At 51.9% G+C, this 17,965-nt stretch overlaps 1 protein-coding gene across 2 annotated transcripts in view; it reads left to right on the forward strand.

The window, feature by feature from the left end:
- The window catches only part of ZNF638 (zinc finger protein 638), an 846,814-nt gene that overhangs the window by 196,274 nt on the left and 632,575 nt on the right, over positions 1-17,965 (forward strand). For both annotated transcript variants that reach the window (XM_069632287.1, XM_069632288.1), the window contains one exon: positions 12,483-12,614. In XM_069632287.1, the coding sequence (XP_069488388.1) occupies positions 12,483-12,614 (132 nt within the window). The remainder of the gene's footprint in view (positions 1-12,482; positions 12,615-17,965) is intronic.

The raw sequence follows: 17,965 nt of genomic DNA on the forward strand, positions 1-17,965 counted from the left end.
TTGGTATCCCCCTTCTCTTTGTGCATGTGACTTTTTAGTCATATAGACAACCGTCTTGTTATGGCTGGTGGCAGAGGACGTGTTCTACCAACTATTGTGTTTTATCGCAGACTTTATTCAGTCTGTTGTGCACAATAGTGTCGGTGACCTATGTACTAACATTGTGGTTCCTTTTTTGCCATTTCTAGCGTGGTTGTTCTTTGTTAGCCCTTCTACCATTCTGGGATGGGGAGGGTCTGTGCATGGTTTGCCTTTGGCAGGAATCCTTGGGTGTCCCTACCTAGGCTCCAGTGTGTCTGGGTAGGCAGGAAGAAGGGGGGAGAAGTTTTTCACTCCCCTGTCCTTTGCCTGCCTGAATGGAACCAGCTCCCACTGGGGGTCTGGCTGTCCCGATTGGACAGCCACCCACCTCTTTCTGTAAACTGCTGAGTGATTGCAGAGGAGTGTGCTGAAACTGAATAGAGGGTGAGATTCCTGAGGTGAAAAGGCAAGTTGATCACTGGAAACTGAAGTAACCGAAGATGACCAGAGACACCTGAAGACCTTTTTCAAAACCGTGAAGCAACCACTGATGTCCTGACCCAGTTTTCTATGCAACAGAGGTCTCTTCCCCCCCCCCCCCCCCCCCCCCTCATTGACTGGTGGGAACAAACACTCTTGAGACTAAGAACAATCTGAGCCATCTCCTGAGGTCCTGTGACTTTTAGAGCTGCGGACCACGAATATCAGGAGACTTCTGACCCAATTGTAGTGCATCGTCTTGCCAAATCTGTTTTTTTGAGCTCCAGGTGAACCTCCAGAGACTCCATCCGACTTGTCAATGTCTCCTCACCAGAGTGCAGGAATCGAGGAAGATTGACCAGGCGGATCGTGTCCTTTGTTGGTTTGACAGAAGGCACCAAAAACGAATACTGACCAGAGAAGCTGATGAAAGCCGTGCCAGAGGTGCTCCTTCAAGACGGCTGCTGTGATCCTGTCCATTATCCTGCCTTTCGTCACCAGACCAAGCAATCCGGAGGTCTGCCACATCAGTAGAAACCAGCAACAGACAATTCTTCAAACCTAAGGTACTGTGGGGAGAAAGGGTATTGCTTACCTTGATCCAAGAAGTCACTCCAGAATGCTGTTGTGCACGTAGTGGTGTCAGGGTGTCCACACTTACCTCAAACCCAAGCTGCTACTTCCGTCCCTTTTTGCAAGTCTTAACTTGGTCTCCACTGTTATTCTTCTAGTATCCTTACCTAGAGACTGAAAGGCATCCTCAGGAACTTTTGCTGTTATGATGCTTCTAAAGACTTTGAGCCCTATATGAACTGCTGTTTAGCTAGGGTTGCGAATTGGAGTTTAAAAGTGTTAACTTGCGCTGACACTGCCTCTAGAACTTTAAGCCCTGATATTGTTTGACTGTTTTCCTTCCAAAAAGACACTTGTGGTTTTGCTAACTAAATACAATTTCTGTATATCTTTGTGCGCGAGTGTACGTTATTGCAGATAATACGGTGAAACTATCATTGGTGTTAAAAGCTGTAACCATTGTAGCCACAATAAACTACAAACTAAGCAGTGGCCTTTGAAAACTTCAAGTAATTTTATGTGTTTTGGTTTAATGTGCGAAGTATTAAACATCTCTCGTGCAAATATAATGTATTTCATATACTTTTATGTTTTCTTTGAATTGCATTAACTGGGTTCAGTGCCCTTACCTACAGCCCACATCTCCCGCTTATGATGAACCTGACTGCTTTGCCACTCTATGAAGGTTCCATGAGTAGTATAGACTGATGCTAAGAGTTTTGGATCTACATACCAAAATACATCTGAATACTACCATAGACATTTTCTTATGAATTAATATTTGTCTGGCATGGATTCACATGCTCATTCCCCGTCGGGCTTGGAATCCTCGGTAAAGAGAATCTGTTTCAGCTTCACTTCTGAACTGTCTTTCTCCTAACAACCAATCACTGGTCTCTGGGTCATACGGCCCAAGAGGAAATCTGAGCAGTCTTCTAAGACCTTTGAGGGCGCTGTGGCGACCGGGGCCAAACAGATGGCAAAGCATAGCGAGTCTGCGGCCACCAGGAGCGCTGTTAGTACGGGCTCTGCGGCAGCCAGGTAGGGCTTCGCTGAGCTGGAGCTCAGCGAAGAAAACTAAGTCGGACCACCCGGGTAAGCTTCTGGAAAAGGCCAAGGGGGAGTGGGACGTTGACCCACCACGGTTGGATCCAAGTATCTGGAAGCTTTGAGGACAAGATTGCCCTCAACGAGACATTCCGTCGTCGGTGGTGGGGCGTCCGCGCGCATCTAGCAGCAGGGGCAGTCTTCTAGACCCTAGCACATAAGCAGACTGTGAAGACGGACGCCTCCCTGGAGGGATGGGGCGCGCACACTGGAAATCTCCATGCAAGAGGCCTTTGGCGACTGGAGAAGTCATTGCATCAACGTCCTGGAGCTATGGGCAGTGTATTGGGCCCTCAAATCAATTCTTCTGTCCCGCAAGAGCAGGTGGTGCTGGTCTTCACCGACAACACCACCTCAATGTTCTACATCCGGAAGCAGGGGGGGCACCAGATCCCCGGCCCTCCAAGGAAGCGCAGGATCTATGCCACTGGGCCGTCGGCCAGAGGATGTTCCTGGTACCCTTTCATCTGTCAGGAGTGAAGAACACTGTCGCCGCCTCACTCAGCAGGGAGCTGCACTCTTGCCACGAGTGGGACCTTCGGCAGGATCAGGTGGACCTACTGTTTCAACGGCAACAAACACCAAGTGTCGGAGGTTCGCCTGCAGGTTTCCCAGTCGGTAAACATGGAGGATGCATTCTCCTTCCCCTGGGATGGCATGTTCCCCTATGCGTTCCCGCCATTGCTGTTGATTTTGCGACTCATTAGTCAACTCAGACGGTCTCAGTGCAGGATGATCCTCACCCCACCGGCGTGGCCGAGGCAGATATGGTACCCAGACCTTCTGGACATGCCAACGTCCCCTCCAGTCAAGCGTCCAGCGGACGCAGATCTTCTTGCCAGAGAAGGGGGCGCAATTCTGCACCACGACTCGGGCTCTGAACCTGCAGGCCTGGCTCCTGCAGCGTGAGTTGGGAGGGTACGATATCCCGGCGGACTGCAAGGAAGTGCTCGCTAGGGCCAGGGTGTAATCTACACTGAAATGCTACAGGCATAAATGGAAGAGGTTGCCTGGTGCCGTGCACAGAAGATAAACCCTCTACGGAGTATGGCCCCTCAGGTGCTGCCGTACTTGCTGTCGCTGGCCAAGGCGGGGCTGGCGCACGCTTCCATCAAGATTCATCTTGCGGCTATCTCCCGCTACACCAGAACTCTGGGGTGGTCGTCGCTGTGGTCGCACTGCCTGGTCAACGAGTTCATGAAAGGACTTTTCCACTTGTTACCGCCAGTGAAGGCCCCGGCGTGGGAGCACAATGTGGTGCTCACTAAGTTCATGGGTCCTCCGTTCGAGCCTTTGCATTTGGCACTGCTGAAATGCCTATCGTGGAAGATGGCGTTTCTTGTTGCCATCACCTCCGCAGGACGAGTGGGAGAGATCCAGGCCCTCTCCTGTAAGCCTCCGTAGTTAACATTCCACGAAACGAGGGTCGTGCTGCGGATGCACCCCTCCTTCATGCCCAAGGTGCCGTCGGACTTCCATCTCAACAAGCCCTTGGTGTTACCTGTTTTCTTCACTTCGTCGCCGGCTGAGAGGACTTTGTACTCGCTGGATGTGGCTAGAGCACTGAAATTCTACGTGGAACGCAGTGTTTTTGGAAGACATCACAGCTGTTTGTGAACTTTGATCATGTGAACCATGGTCCAAGCCCATTCGACCTGAGAGATTCTACTGCGTCGACCGGGATTCCAGGACGGAGTCCAGAGTTGACCAAGCAGTGCTGCGCAACCTGTTTGCTTGAAAGTGAGCCTGGTGAGGAGGTAAGAGTTGCTTAATGTTGAGATGTTGAAATGCTTAATGTTGAGCCTTGCCACCTCTTGTGGTTGTGCGTGTGTACTGCTATGTATTCTTTATTCATGAGCATGTGAATCCATGCCAGACTCCATGCTGAAGAAGGAACAAGTTACTTACCTGTAACTGTTTTCCAGCAAGGGTCTGGCATGGATTCTCATGCAAACCATCCCGCTTAACCATCTGCGGCTCTTCTCTTGGTCCAAAAAGTAAATAAAGGGGTAGACCTGCACTCAAAAACCCTGATCCTGAGACCGCCAGGGGGTGCCGAGCATGCAAGTCGTGTGAGGCTCGCGCTCCTCCTGCCTTATGGGGCCTAGTGGGCCCTTTTGAATCCCCGGCCGGGATTTTCGCATTGAGAACAGAGGACCAGCACCCGGGGCGATCTCCCCCGATCAAGGGCCCGGATTCAGCACCGCCCGAGGCCAAGGGGCCAGCCCCCCCCCCCTCAAGACCACCAAAGACGACGAGCTACCAGTGGACTGGCGACGAGCGTGGCCCCACGCGCACACCATCTGGCCACACTGCCGCCTCCCCTCCAGAGACCGGGGCGCGACCCGGACAGTGGGTGGCCCCCCTACACGCACAGTATACGCCAGGAGACCCGGAGCGGGTGGCGAGGTCCTGGTGCCCGTGGCAAGTGCCGTAGCAGGACCAGCGCTGCCCGTCGAAGGCCCGGCGACAGGGAGCGACCCCCCCCCCCCCCATGTACGAGGGTGCTCAGAAGTCGAGCGGAGAGGGAGAGTCCCTGCTACCCCGCGCACAGACCTGTGAGGACTCGCAGTCCAGAACAGAGACCTCGCCCACGAAACAGCCTGGGCCCGATGCCTACGCTCCAAGGACTTGAGACTACGACACGAAGCGGACACCCGTCCCCTCAAGCCTAACCGGGGGCGAGGCGGCTTAACGAGACACAGCATTGTGGCCACCCTAGCGGGAGGAGGAATACGGGCCCGGAACCCCAGCCTCCCTAAGTACACGGAAAAGAGGTGGTGAAGGGGACATTTGAAGAAATGTGCGCCCCCCACCCCCCGGACACAACCCCCCTCCCAAAAACAGTCGGAAAAGGAACGGAGCAGGGCGGCTCAAGCTTCCACGCTGTCTTCCCCCCCTGCCACCACAGCAGAGGCCCCCAAAACGAAGTGGGCCTAAGCCCTAAAAACCTGGGGGCCCCGTAGGCCCTCCCCAGCACCAAGTCGAGGCCTACATGCTCGACGTCCCGTCTCCATATAACGTGACCACCACACGCTGAGAGCACCACGGGCCGGCCTCGTAGAGGCATAGCACCATAGGTCACCAACGAAGAGCGACATCCTGGAGAGGCCCTCAATCACTCGGGCAATCCTTTCGCCGTCCACAAACAGCTTCAGACCCGAGAGGCCCGCAGTGCCACCATGCCTTCAGGCAGCGACCCGCCCCCACACCATTAACAAAGGAGGACCTCAAGGACATCCTTCAGGAAATTAAGGCCATTCGCACCGACATACAGGCCTCTATAGTGTACCTCAGGGGGAGAGTGGAAACTTTGGAAGAAAAACTGGAGGGAATGGAAAATAAGCACATCCAAACAGACCTGTTGGATATGAAATATGAGGCGAGATTGACGGATCTTGAAATGAGACGAGGACATAACCTTGAAGATGGATGACTTGGAAAATAGAGAACGCCTAAATAACTTGCGTATAATGGGCGTCACCCAGCAGAGAGGAGACAGCGGCCGATGTGGGAAGGAAGGTTCAATGACTGATCAACCAACTCTTTGCCTTGGAGGGGAGGGGGGGTGGTGGTCCAGCTGAAGAGGGCGCATCGAGGTGTAGGGGTTGCAGGAGGGGCACGAGGTCGATAGTGGTGCGCTTCCTTCGGTACAGAGAAAAAAAGAGGTCCTGGAGAAGGCGAAGAGGCTCGAGAGCTTCATCTTTGAAGGGGACACAGTTAGGATTTACCAAGATCTCTCGTCCCTCCCGCTCGCCCGCAGGAGGGATTGTCGCCCGCTCACTCAGTGGCTCACCAGCCAGGACATAAGATGTAGGTGGTCGTTCGCCCTCTCTGAGTGAGCTGCTGTAGACTACAGGGTGATCAGCGGCAAAGAAGCCACACAAGTGCTCAAGAGCGACTCCCCAGTGGGAGGGAAAGAAGGAGGTACACAAAGGGAGCTTGATCCCCGGAGACAACCCGAGGGCCCTTGGTTCACGAAGAAGACGACAAAGGGCAGGAGAAAATTCAGAAAACCTAACACACACACGTCGGAGGCTGGGGAAGACCAGGTGAACAAGGACTATTGACCGGAAAATACAGGGAAACCAGTTTTGCAATCCCGGCCGGGGACACAGAGTTCGAGAACCCCGTGAGGTACGGACACTCTCTCGCCCTGTTGGCTTGCCCGTTGGCAGGCCTCCTGATCTGGGAGGGGGGGGAAGGGATGGTGAGGTAGTTAGAGGCCCGCGGGCCCAGACTGAACCAAGCTTAACACGGGAACAGGACAATCTCCTCATGACCGGGGAAAAGATGATGGCAAGGCATAGAACTAATGACACAAAATGAGAGAAAGGGCCGGGCCGAGTCCCTTAGAATAGGCTCCCTCAACGTCAAGGGGCTCAACTCCCTGACAAAGCACGCACTCCTGGGGAGGGAAATGAAAAACACGAGAACCAATATTCTTTTTGTCCAGGAAACTAGAACGGTGAAGTGGGAAGAGGGCGATCCCGGGATCCCACGTGGGCCAGACCTTCTGGGCATCCGGTCAGGTTAAGAAGGGGTTGTCGGAATCATCCTGCATAGGAATCATAAACTGAGAGGTATCCCGATGGGAGCAGGAAGACTGGAGAGCCATGGTAGTGTCAGGCAACTTGCACAACTCGCAAATCACCCTAGCAGCCATATATTGTGCCAACGTAGGGCAGCTGGGATTTATCCAAGAAGCCCTTGCGGAGGTGTTGACTAGAGCGGAAGGGCTCCTCCTCGGGGGAGGGGGGGCAGGGAGGGGAGGGGAGGGGAGGGGGGGGCGGGGAGGGGAGGGGAGGGGAGGATCTCAACATGTGGGCTGACAGGGAGTTGGACCATAGTGGTGAGGCCATCCCACCGGGTGGCGGGGGGCACAACCTTATGGAGGGCTTCGGGATATAATGTGGGAGAAGGGTCTAGTGGACATATGGAGAGAGCTCCACCCAACGGAGAGGGGATACACCTTCTACTCAGCCGCCCATGGAACAAGAACCAGGATTGATTACCTCTTTACTGGACACCAGCACATGAGCAGAATAGAGGCCTCAGAGATCCGCCCAGTCAGCTGGTCAGACCACGACCTTGTCTGGTCTGACATTAGCATCTCGGGCCTAAAACCTAGGAACTCCCTGTGGAGATGTAATGACTTCCTCCTAAGGGATGCGGTCTTTAAAGAGATGATGGAGGCGATTAGAGAATACTTCGAACTAACTGATACTGGAGAAGTTGACCATGGGATAGTACGGGAGGCGGCGAAGGCAACCTGGAGGGGCAGGCTGATCAGCGAGGGGGCCTCCAAAAAAAGGAGAGGATGCTTGTCGCTCATAGACTTAGGTCAGAGATTCTTACACTGGGAAGGTTTGAAGGGAAGGGGGAGGAGGAGAGAGCGAGAGACCTGGGCATTGCAAGAGGGGAAAAGGCAGGACCTGAGGGAATTGGAGATGGGCAGGATTGTGGCAGGATTCCAACACTTACCTCAAAGATATTACGAAAAAGGAGATGAGGCAGATGCCATGTTAGCGGCTAAACTCCGTGGCTAACGGGCAGAGAGGTGGGTGTCCAGAGTCGGGTGTTTGGAAGAGGAGGAAACTTCAGAGCCCAAAGGCATAGCCGAGAGCTTTGCCGGCTTCTATGAAACCCTGTATGGGAGCGGCGAAGGAAGCAGAGAAGGAAATGCTTGACGCATACCTCGGTGGGGTCGCCCTCCCCACGAGCCCTGGAGGCGGAGGCCCTGGATGCTCCAATAACCGAAGAGGAGGTACTCGAGGCAATATCAGGCCTCAAGCTTGGAAGGGCCCCGGGGGAGGATGAGTACATGGCGGGCTTCTACAAGGCATTGTCGGGCCACCTAGCAGGATTCCTGACAAGATTATTCTCCAACATCATGACCACAGGGAGGGCACCCCCATCATTTGGTAAAGCATTGATCACTGTGATCCCAAAGGAGGGGAAGGACCCAGCAGACTGTCGGTCCTACAGACCGATCTCTCTCCTTAATGTAGATGCAAAGCTATTCACCAGGATTATTGCCACGAGGATAGATGGCCACATGCCAGAGCTGATCCACTCGGACCAGGTGGGCTTCATACAGGGGAGGTAGGGGGCGGATACCCTCTGCAACCCTCCACGTCATGAGGGAGGTGGCACGGAAGGGTGACAACCCGGTTCTGGTGTCCATCGACTCCGAAAAGGCTTTCGACCGGGTGGACTGGAGATTCCTGCACAGGGTTTTGGAGAAACTGGGCTTTGGGGTGGGGATTAGACAGGCCATTAAAGCCATATACATGGCCCCTTCTGCCAGTCAGTCAATGGCCACCTGTCACGTAGTTTCGCCCTACAGAGAGGGACAAGACAGGGCTGTGCCCTCTCCCCCCTCCTGTTCGCAATGACCATGGTGATTTTGGCGGAAAGCATCAGAGGCTCCCAGTTGGTGAGAGGTGTAGAGATAGGAGGCCGCACGTTCAAACTGGGCCTTTACGTGGATGACCTTCTGCTACACTTGAGGGAACCCACGAGATCGGTCCCGGCCGCCCTGCAGGTCATAGAACAATTTGGCTGTTTCTCGGGCTTCAGGGTAAACGTGAGCAAGTCCATGGTCTTCCCTTTTGCTCCTGATGCAGAGAGGAACCTAGCCGAGTTGATCCCACTGGGCCTCCAGGTCTGCCCCGAGGGTATAAAGTATCTGGGGATCAATATAGTAAGACCAACCGAAGACCTGAGCCAGGCAAACTACCCCCCCCCCCCTCTGTTTGACAAACTCTTCAGGGACATGGAGGGCCGGGCGAAGGGACAGATCTCATGGATAGGAAGGATTAATGCCAGAAAAATGAACCTTCTACCCAGGGTGTTGTCTTCCAGATGCTCCCCTTGTAGGCCCCAGAATCTTACCTTAGCGAAGCCAAAAGACGAATAACAAAATTTATATGGCAGGGCCAAAGACCCAGAATAGGATACAAGACCCTCACACTCCCCAAGGATATAGGGGGCTTAGCCCTCCCAGACCTGCGAACATGCCATAGAGCAGCTCAGCTTTGGGCCCTGGCCCCACGCCTTAGGGAGGACCCCAATAAACAATGGGTTTTTCTTGCAAATTCCTACCTACACCCAGTCACCGTGGGAGAATGGTTATGGGTCCCCCTGAAAAAACTACCCAAAAGAATTGGGGACCACCCCATCCTTGGGGCCATGTGGAAAGCACTTGCAGGAAAGGGAATTGGAGAAAAGGTGACCTGGCCCTCGCCCCTGAGCCACATCTGGTCCACACCAGTCCTAGAGCAAATCCCAGGTCAGGAACACTACCAGCCCTGGTTCGAGGCTGGTCTGGCCAGAGTCAGTCAGCTGGTGTGGGAGGACTCCTTCATTCTCATACAGGAACTTGAGGAGGCCTTGGGAATTGGCACCCTCTCCCCACTCTTATACCTGCGTCTCAAGGGTGTCCTAATGCAACCCAAACTAAAGCCCTGCATACAAAGAAAGCTCACCCCGGTCGAAAAAGTCCTAGACTCCCACGTAGAAATGAAAGGACTAATCTCCCTCCTCTACGGAGCCTTTATGATTCCCCGGGAGGGAATGACCAAAAGCCTCAGAAGGAAATGGGAGAGGGACCTGGGTTGTGGAGTGGGGGACGGGCTATGGGGGCGCATTTGCAGCAGGGCGTTTAAGACCTCCATCTCCTGCCAATATAAAACACATACTGTCAAACTCCTGCATAGATGGCAGTACGACCCGATCATCCTCTCAAGGATGTTCCCGAACATTGTCCCAGAGTGCTGGCACGGATGCGGGGGGAAAAAGCCGATTACTGGCATATGTGGTGGTCGTGCACGAAGGTCCAAGCCTTCTGGTCTGAGGTCCTGAGCTGGTTAAGGGAGGCGGGAGGGGTTTACCCACAAGATCCAATCCTGATAATGTTTGGCTTCATCTGAGGGAGGAGCTTTGGGAGAAACTGCCTGACCTGACGCACTCGTTACTCCTGGCAGCTCGGGCTAGAACATGGAAAAGGACCGGCCTCCCCCCGAAAGGTGAGTGGGTAGCTGTGGCCAAAGATATCTACTTCATGGAAAGACTCACAGCAGCTACGCAGGGCTTCAGCGCCCAGATAGAGATGGACTGGCTACAATTTATGGAGGCTTTCGGCCACACAGAGGAAAGGCCCTGTGAATCACGGTTTCTCCAAACCCGGCCCGAAACCATTCGTAGCAATAACACTATGCCTTAGTTTTCTTTTTGAGGAGTCGGTTTAACCACGGACGGCCATTAGCCCGGTCGGAGTTGTTCTAGGAAGTGTTTCGGACATTCCGTCCCCTGCCTTGAACTATGGGGTTTGGGGGGAGGGTGGACATTTTCAAGGGATGTATGGTTGGATTGTAAAGTTATGATGGGCATTTGCCCAAAAGTTGATACGCTGTAGAAGCCTCTTGTTACCATTAAATGCCAATAAAATTTGATTTTTAACAAAAAAACCTGATCCTTCAGGTAGAGTATACAACAATCATAGGAAATGGATCAGTGGAATGGGATGACGCTCTGTTAGATTCAATACATATCCAATTTTATTCAGAAACTCATCGCATGACAAATCATCTTGCTGTCATAAAATGTCATAAGATCATAAATCAATTCATACCTTCATACGTATCCACATACAAAAACACATTCAAACATACATGAATAAAACACCCTAGTGTAATCATAACATCAATTCATATTATTCCGAATATTTTCGGTTAACATCTCCTATAGTGACCCAGTCCATAGTATATGGTGTCATTATATAGCTGGTATCAAATTTCACCAGGTATCCCTCTCAGAGACAACGTCGACACGTGTTTCGGTCAGAGACCTTCTATAGGACGTCGGGCAACGAGCAAATACTCCGCCCTGTTCTTCACGTATATGGGCCAGTAATAAATCCCCAAGTTCCAACTTGCGACATGGTGAGTCAGGACAGCGGAAATGAATCCTCCACTGGCGTCAATATTTATGTTGAGCAAACACAAAGTTGCTGGTAGAAACTCCTCTCATACAATGCGACCCAGGAAATACCTAGGGTCCACGTAAAAATGCGCCGCATTGATGTCACTTTGTTGAAGTCGGGTGCCGCGCGAAGAAAGGAGTCCCCATAACACACGGAGCTGTGCAGCCCGTTAAGTGCTGCGGTGGATCCTGTGATAAAATTACCCTGCGTATTTTTACGTGGACCCTAGGTATTTCCTGGGTCGCATTGTATGAGGAGTTTCTACCAGCAACGTTGTTTGCTCAACATAGATATTGACGCCAGTGGAGGATTCATTTTGGCTGTCCTGACTCACCGTCCCGCAAGTTGGAACTTGGGGATTTATTACTGGCCCATATACGTGGAGAACAGGGTCGAGTATTTGCTTGTTGCCTGATGTCCTGAAGAAAGGCTCTGACTGAAACACGCGTCGGCGTTGTCTCTGTGAGGGATACCTGGTGACATTTGATACCAGCTATATAATGACACCTGATACTATGGACTGGGTCACTATAGGAGATGTTAACCGAAAATATTCGGAATAATATGAATGGATTTTATAATTACACTAGGGTGTTTTATTCAAGTATGCTTGAATGTGTTTTTGTATGTGGATACGTATGAAGGTATGAATTGATTTATGATATTTTATGAAATTTTGACAGCAAGATGATTTGTCATGCGATGAGTTTCTGAATAAAATTTGATATGTATTGAATCTAACCAGCGTCATCCCATTCCACTGATCCATTTCCTATGATTGTTGTCTTCTCTTGGTCCTACTGCCACTTTACATGCTACCAAATCTGAAGATGGCTGCCAAAGGAGGGGCTTAGGTAGAGGGCACTCATTGGCTAGGGGAAGTATGACCCAGAAACCAGTGATTGATTTTTAGGAGAAAGACAGTTCAGAAACGAAACAAATTTTTCTTTACCGGGAATTCCCAGCCTGACAGGGAATATTCATGAGCATTTGAATCCATGCTAGAACCATGCTGGAGAACAGTTACAGGTAAGTAACTTGTTCCTTGTAAGTGTCATAGAAAACAGTTTTGCAAGAACATTAAGTGCTGCTATGAAAACTTGAAATCTGCTCGCTCTAACAGCAGATATGGTGGTGTTACAACTGAAAAGTAATGTGTAGTAACTCGTAGTGATGTTGCAACTAGCCTTTAATACAAATTTGTAATCCTTTAGGCATCTCTTGCCAGCTGCCATGTATTACAAATTTTACATGAATGTGTCATAGTGAACTTTTTAATGTTTGCGCTTCAGTTGCATTCTCTTCTCTATTCTAGGCTTACTTGGAAATGAGCTTCAGAGAAGCTGCCATAGCTGCTATAAAGTTCAGTAAAACTGTGCCAGTTATGATAAACAAAAAGAGAATAACGTTGTCTTCTGTTGGACATAAACCTCAACCTGCAATTGTGGTAAGGTCTTATTGTATGCTTTTTTTTTTTTACAAATTTATTTTTTGTTGCCAATCCTTCAAATGTGTATGGCTTAATCTTAGTCTTTGCTCTGCCAGCTGGAGGCAGAGCAAGCATTGTGCGAATAGCCGATTTGAAAATGAAGCATAAAGGAGTAAGACGGTAAAATGGGAGAAAAATAAGTAAGGCTGAGCAATATTTGAGCTAGGAGAAAAACATTGTAGAGATGAGGTTTGTGGCGTGGATAGATGGGAAGGGCCAAGCCTTATAGATATTAAAGTTGATGGTGGGATGATTTGGCAAGGGGGGCAGCATGAGAAGGAAGGTCAACAATCGCCCCCAGATTATGAGTTGTGAGTTGCAAGACTAATCGAGAGGAGGATGCATTGCTGTTCCACGGTCCCATCTCGGAATGCATGAGGGATCTTCAGCATATCCTGAAAGTAGCCTTACTGCAAGAGTTCGTTGTCTTAGCATCCAAGGAGGCTTTCTTTAACTGCGATATCTGTGACATGCTATCACCATGCATCAGTGACAGTCCCTGAGACCGCCTGCTGCCTTGGTCCACGACAAGAGGTTGCACACAGCTCCTTAACACAACCGGCATTCTTCTTGCAACCGTAACTCCTGGGATTTTTTTTTACCAGAATAAACTGGGCAAACCTACCTACCTCTGTCACTTTTTGCTTTACTCTCCTGAGTGGGTGGAACCTCTTACCACTCACTCCTCCTTTTTGCTCTGAGATGGGAACCCTATTTTTTCTGCTACTGTGTTTTTATTTTACTTTTAATAGTCCTGCTTTCCTCCATGTATTTCACTACAGCCATGTGTAATTGTTGCAGCACACCACCCTATGTGCAGGGGAGTCCCTTGGGCTTCCCTTACTGATCATATTACTATCATTAACAGTAGTTTTAACAACAATTTTGTTAGTTTTATCTTACCTTTTCTTTTTGTGGGATCAGCACACACCTTATGGCGTGCTGAGTGGCTACATTGGAACACCTTTCCCCCACTGCTTTTGTAACATTTATAGTTGGTGACAAACTTAAATGGTTGGCATTGGATACCTTTTTTTTCTATTAGCTATTTAAAGGCTGTTGTGAAATTCGAAAAGGGATGGCGACAGGGCGTGCCAGTAATACTATCCCTAGTTTGACATCCACTGTACCCATGGTTACTTCAAGCGTTGAGGTCCCTCCATTTTTTTTCAGCCAGCGTACAGGGGTGCTATTTCACGGTGTTATCAAATTGGAGTTAGCTACTCTTCCTATCTTGCTTTCACCTCAGACAGCGGTGAAGAAGACAACGTCTAAGATTCCCATCGATGGATCCTTCAGCCTTGGGCCCACAGTAGGGAGAGCGGGGTAGGACATTGAGAATGTATTTACCCCTTTTCACACAGTTGGGGAGAATTCAAAGAAATGTGCCCATTCCTCCCACCTTAGAGACCTACAGCTCATTTGCTAAACTTTGGGACTTTGAAATTTTAAATTCAATGTGTTTGCTGTTTTTCTTTTTTTGGTTATGTTGTCTGACAAACTCCATAGGCATCCTTTTACATTGTGTCTCAAAGCACCTTCAGTGCAGAGACACAGGGAAGTCTTTCAGATTTCCCAAGGTTTAAATACCTTCTCTGGGATGAACTACTGTTTCTCAGAGCAGTAAAGTGAAATTGACTTGGTGTGCTGTGTCTAGCACGTTACAATGCTATCTTAGAGTGCTGGAGGGGTTACTTAGTATCCCCTGCCTAGAGGCTCATTTAAAGCGTGGGGGATCCTTGCTACAGTGGACGTCACACTAGGGGATATTACTGGCACGCCCTGTCGACGACCCTTTTCGAGTTTTGTAAACTGTAATACTCCGCAGCTTCCCCTCTGTCGGCCTATGTACAGCATGTGAATCTAAGCAGATACAAGCATCAGAAATAAGATTACAGTGAGTAATGGATTCCTTATGTTGCCCTTTCCTCACTGAATGGCTGGTGGCAGTGGTTTCGTTCTCCAGCACGGGGTCTGGCATGGATTCACATGCTCATGAATATTCCCCGTCAGGCTGGGAATCCTCGGTAAAGAAAAAATCAGTATCAGTTTCGTTTCTGATCTGTCTTTCTTAGTAGTAACCAATCACTGATCTCTGGGTCATACTGCACCCAAGCCAATGACTGCCCTCTCCCTAAGCCCCTCCTCTGGCAGCCATCCTCCGACAGCCATCCTCCGATTTTTACCGCACGTTCATGTGTTGGGTGTCCTGGTGCTATAACTCACGCTTTTGCTACGTTTTCACGCTTTTTCAAGGAGATTTTCTAATTTTTGTCTTAAATCGAGCCTCAAGCTCCACCATTTCTTCCGATCAACGGGGACTCATTTCGGAATTTCCTACGCCCCTCAAGGGTGAAGTTTTCGGTCGAGTATTCCAGAAGATCTGAGGCCTACCATTGACGCGGCCCAGGACAAGGGTAGCTCGACGCCCGGATCCAAGCTGTTCAGGAACTGCCCTGGATGCGGGTTACAGAAGGTTTTCAAGGACGAGCATTCTAGACCGCTCTATTCATGAGGACAAGACGCACATGGAGAAGGACTGTGCGTTCTGCAAGAACCTATCGGAACGGACCATGAGGGATAGTCGTTCCAGCCTCGCCAGCTGGCTGGAGAAGGGCCCAGCAGGTGAGAAGAAAAGGTCTGAGCGGTCTTCTAAGTCCTGTGGGGGCACCCCGGCGACAGGAGCCCAACAGAAGGCTAAGCACAGCGAGTCCGCAGGCATCGGGAGCGCCGAATGGTCGGGCTCTTGGGCTGCCAGGCAGGGCGCACCTTCCCCGGTACCATCAACCACGAGCCACCGCTCTGGTTCGGGGAAGAGGAATTTGGAGAACCCGGGTAAGCTTCTGGAGAGGCCCCGGTCGATCTTGAAGGATTCAGCCGAGTGGGAGCGAGGCGGTGACCCCCCTCTCCCCTCAGGTGAAGGCCTCTAGCGTGTCCGAGGTGGCGAAGGCCTTGATTCACCCGGCTAAGGCCTCTATCGAGGGAGTTGCGGCAACCCTGGCGAAGCCTGTGGAGGCGACCTCGGGGCCCAGAGTTTCCCTGCCACCACGGAGGGAATCGTCTTTCCAGCCCATCGACAAGACCCTGGTGGAAAAAGGGGGGATTACGGACACGGATTCAGCCTTTGAGGAGGAGCTGGTGGAAGCTGTGAAGAGCCTCAAGTGGTTCGAGAAGGTACGATCCCACGGGAGAGATCCCGAAGAGGTGGTCGTAGATAGTGACGGTGGTGCCGACGAGGCCCCAGTGGGCCTCAGGACAACTCGGCGGCCATTTTTATGGCAATCCAAACCTTATGCACGGAGATAAGGACGAGATTACCATGAACCCCAGCGGACGATCTGGAACCGAGCCCGTCGGGAAGCCCTCCGAGCAAGCAGAGGAGAGTTCATCCTCCCGCCCTTCATCCCCCCCCCCCCCCCCCCCCCCCCAGATCCCAGGGATGACACGGACATGATGACGGTGGTGACGACGGGATGGACCTTCCATCACCACCCCCTCGGTCTTCCCCACCCGATGAAATTGGCTCTTTTCACTCCATGATCGCCAGGGCATCTGAGCTCTTCCAGCTCAGCCCTGAGGAACAGAAGGAAGGTTTCCTCCATCAACGGCGACAGGCCAAGAGAGACGGTCCTCGCGGTACCGTTACTCTATCTGGGTCAAGGGACTTGCGGTCCTGAAGAATCAGTCCAAGACGCCTGCTAAGAGGGACCGGTACGAGAAGTACTGGGTCCCCGACGCTCCCCCCTTGTGCCTCAGGGCTCAGCCGATGCCGAATTCGGTCGCCTCGGCGGCAGCCAAGAGGAAGGCGGCTGGGGCGACGGCTTCAACCTCCACTTCCCCACCTGACGGTGAGGGAAAGAAATTGGAAGCCATGGGGCGACCGGTCATCTCGGCGGCGATGACAATTAAAGCAACCAACGCCTTAGCGATTGTGGCCCGTTACGACAGGGAGCTATGGTACAAGATAGCTCCCCTAATGGACTTCCTACCAGACGACAAGAGGGCGGAGGCCCTAGAGATTCTGCAGGAAGGTGAGGTGGCGTTGGACCATGCCATAATGATGGCAACGGACATTGCCGACACTGGGTTTTGCCAGTTAGGCAACAGTGTTTGCCTTCAACGAGGATGGCTCAAGGCGACAGACTTCCGTCAGGACGTGCAGACCAGGGTGTTGGACATACGTTCGACAGCAACAACCTCTTTTGGGAAAACGGTGGATGAGACGCTGCAGGCCATCAAGGCTGACTGACGGCCTGAGCCCTGGGAGTCCTTCAGCAACGACAGCCCTTTCGGAGCGCTGGAGGCAGGCAGGGGGCCTCCAAGGGATCAGGCGGTGGTTCATCTATGTACCACCAGACGGCCTGCTCCTCGTCCCAGGAGGCCTACAGAGGTTGCGGCAAACGAGGAGGATCTCGTCGCTAAGGAGGCAAAGGCTGCCTCCAAGCAAGATTGAACCGGCCGTAGCGTCGGGCCCCCGCCGAAGCTCCCAGTGGGAGGCCAGCTGGCGAAGTTCGTCGGCGTGCGAGTCCATCTCCACCGACCGTTGGGTGCTGGATGCCCTAGCCCACAGGCGCTCTATCGAATTCCAAAAGTGTCCCTGCATTCTTCACGTGGCCAGGAAGGAAAATCACGTCCCTCAACTGCTTTTGGAGGTAAAGGCGATGCTCAAGGGTGCCATCGAGCTCGTCCCCAAGAGGCTCCGTGGCTCCGGAGTATACTCAAGATACTTCCTCGTCAGAAAGTAGACAGGCGGTTGGTGCCCCATCCTGGACCTACGTCGGTTGAACAAATACATCAAGGCACAGAAGTTGAGGATAGTCACTCTCCAACACGTGCTGGGACAGCTGGAGGAGGGCGACTTCCTATCGTCGGACTTGGAGGATGCTTACTTCCCCATCCTAAAAGGACACCGAAAGTTCCTCAGATTCGTAGTTCAAGGACACCACTACCAATTCAGAGCTCTGTCATTCGGATTGAAGTCGGCACCCGGGGTGTTCACCAAGTGCCTAGCACCAGTGGCAGCGCGGCTGCGCCTGCAGGGGATCCACGTCTACCCCTACCTGGACGACTGGCTCATCCGTGCAAGGACAAGAGAACTCGCCGTCAAGCACACAGCGAAGACAGTCCGCTTACTCACAGAGCTGGGTTTCTCCATCTACCCGAAATCCCATCTGGTTCGTCGCAGGTGGCACTGTTTCTGGGAGCAAAGATCGATACAGTGGAACGATTGGCGTCTGTCGGAGGAAAGGACGAAGGCCATCTTAGGCAAGGTGCAGCACTTGCGAGCCACGGAGGTGGCCAGGGTGAGA

The sequence above is a fragment of the Ambystoma mexicanum genome, chromosome 6q (assembly GCF_040938575.1).
Source record: "Ambystoma mexicanum isolate Mex_15411 chromosome 6q, UKY_AmexF1_1, whole genome shotgun sequence".
Taxonomy (NCBI): domain Eukaryota; kingdom Metazoa; phylum Chordata; class Amphibia; order Caudata; family Ambystomatidae; genus Ambystoma; species Ambystoma mexicanum.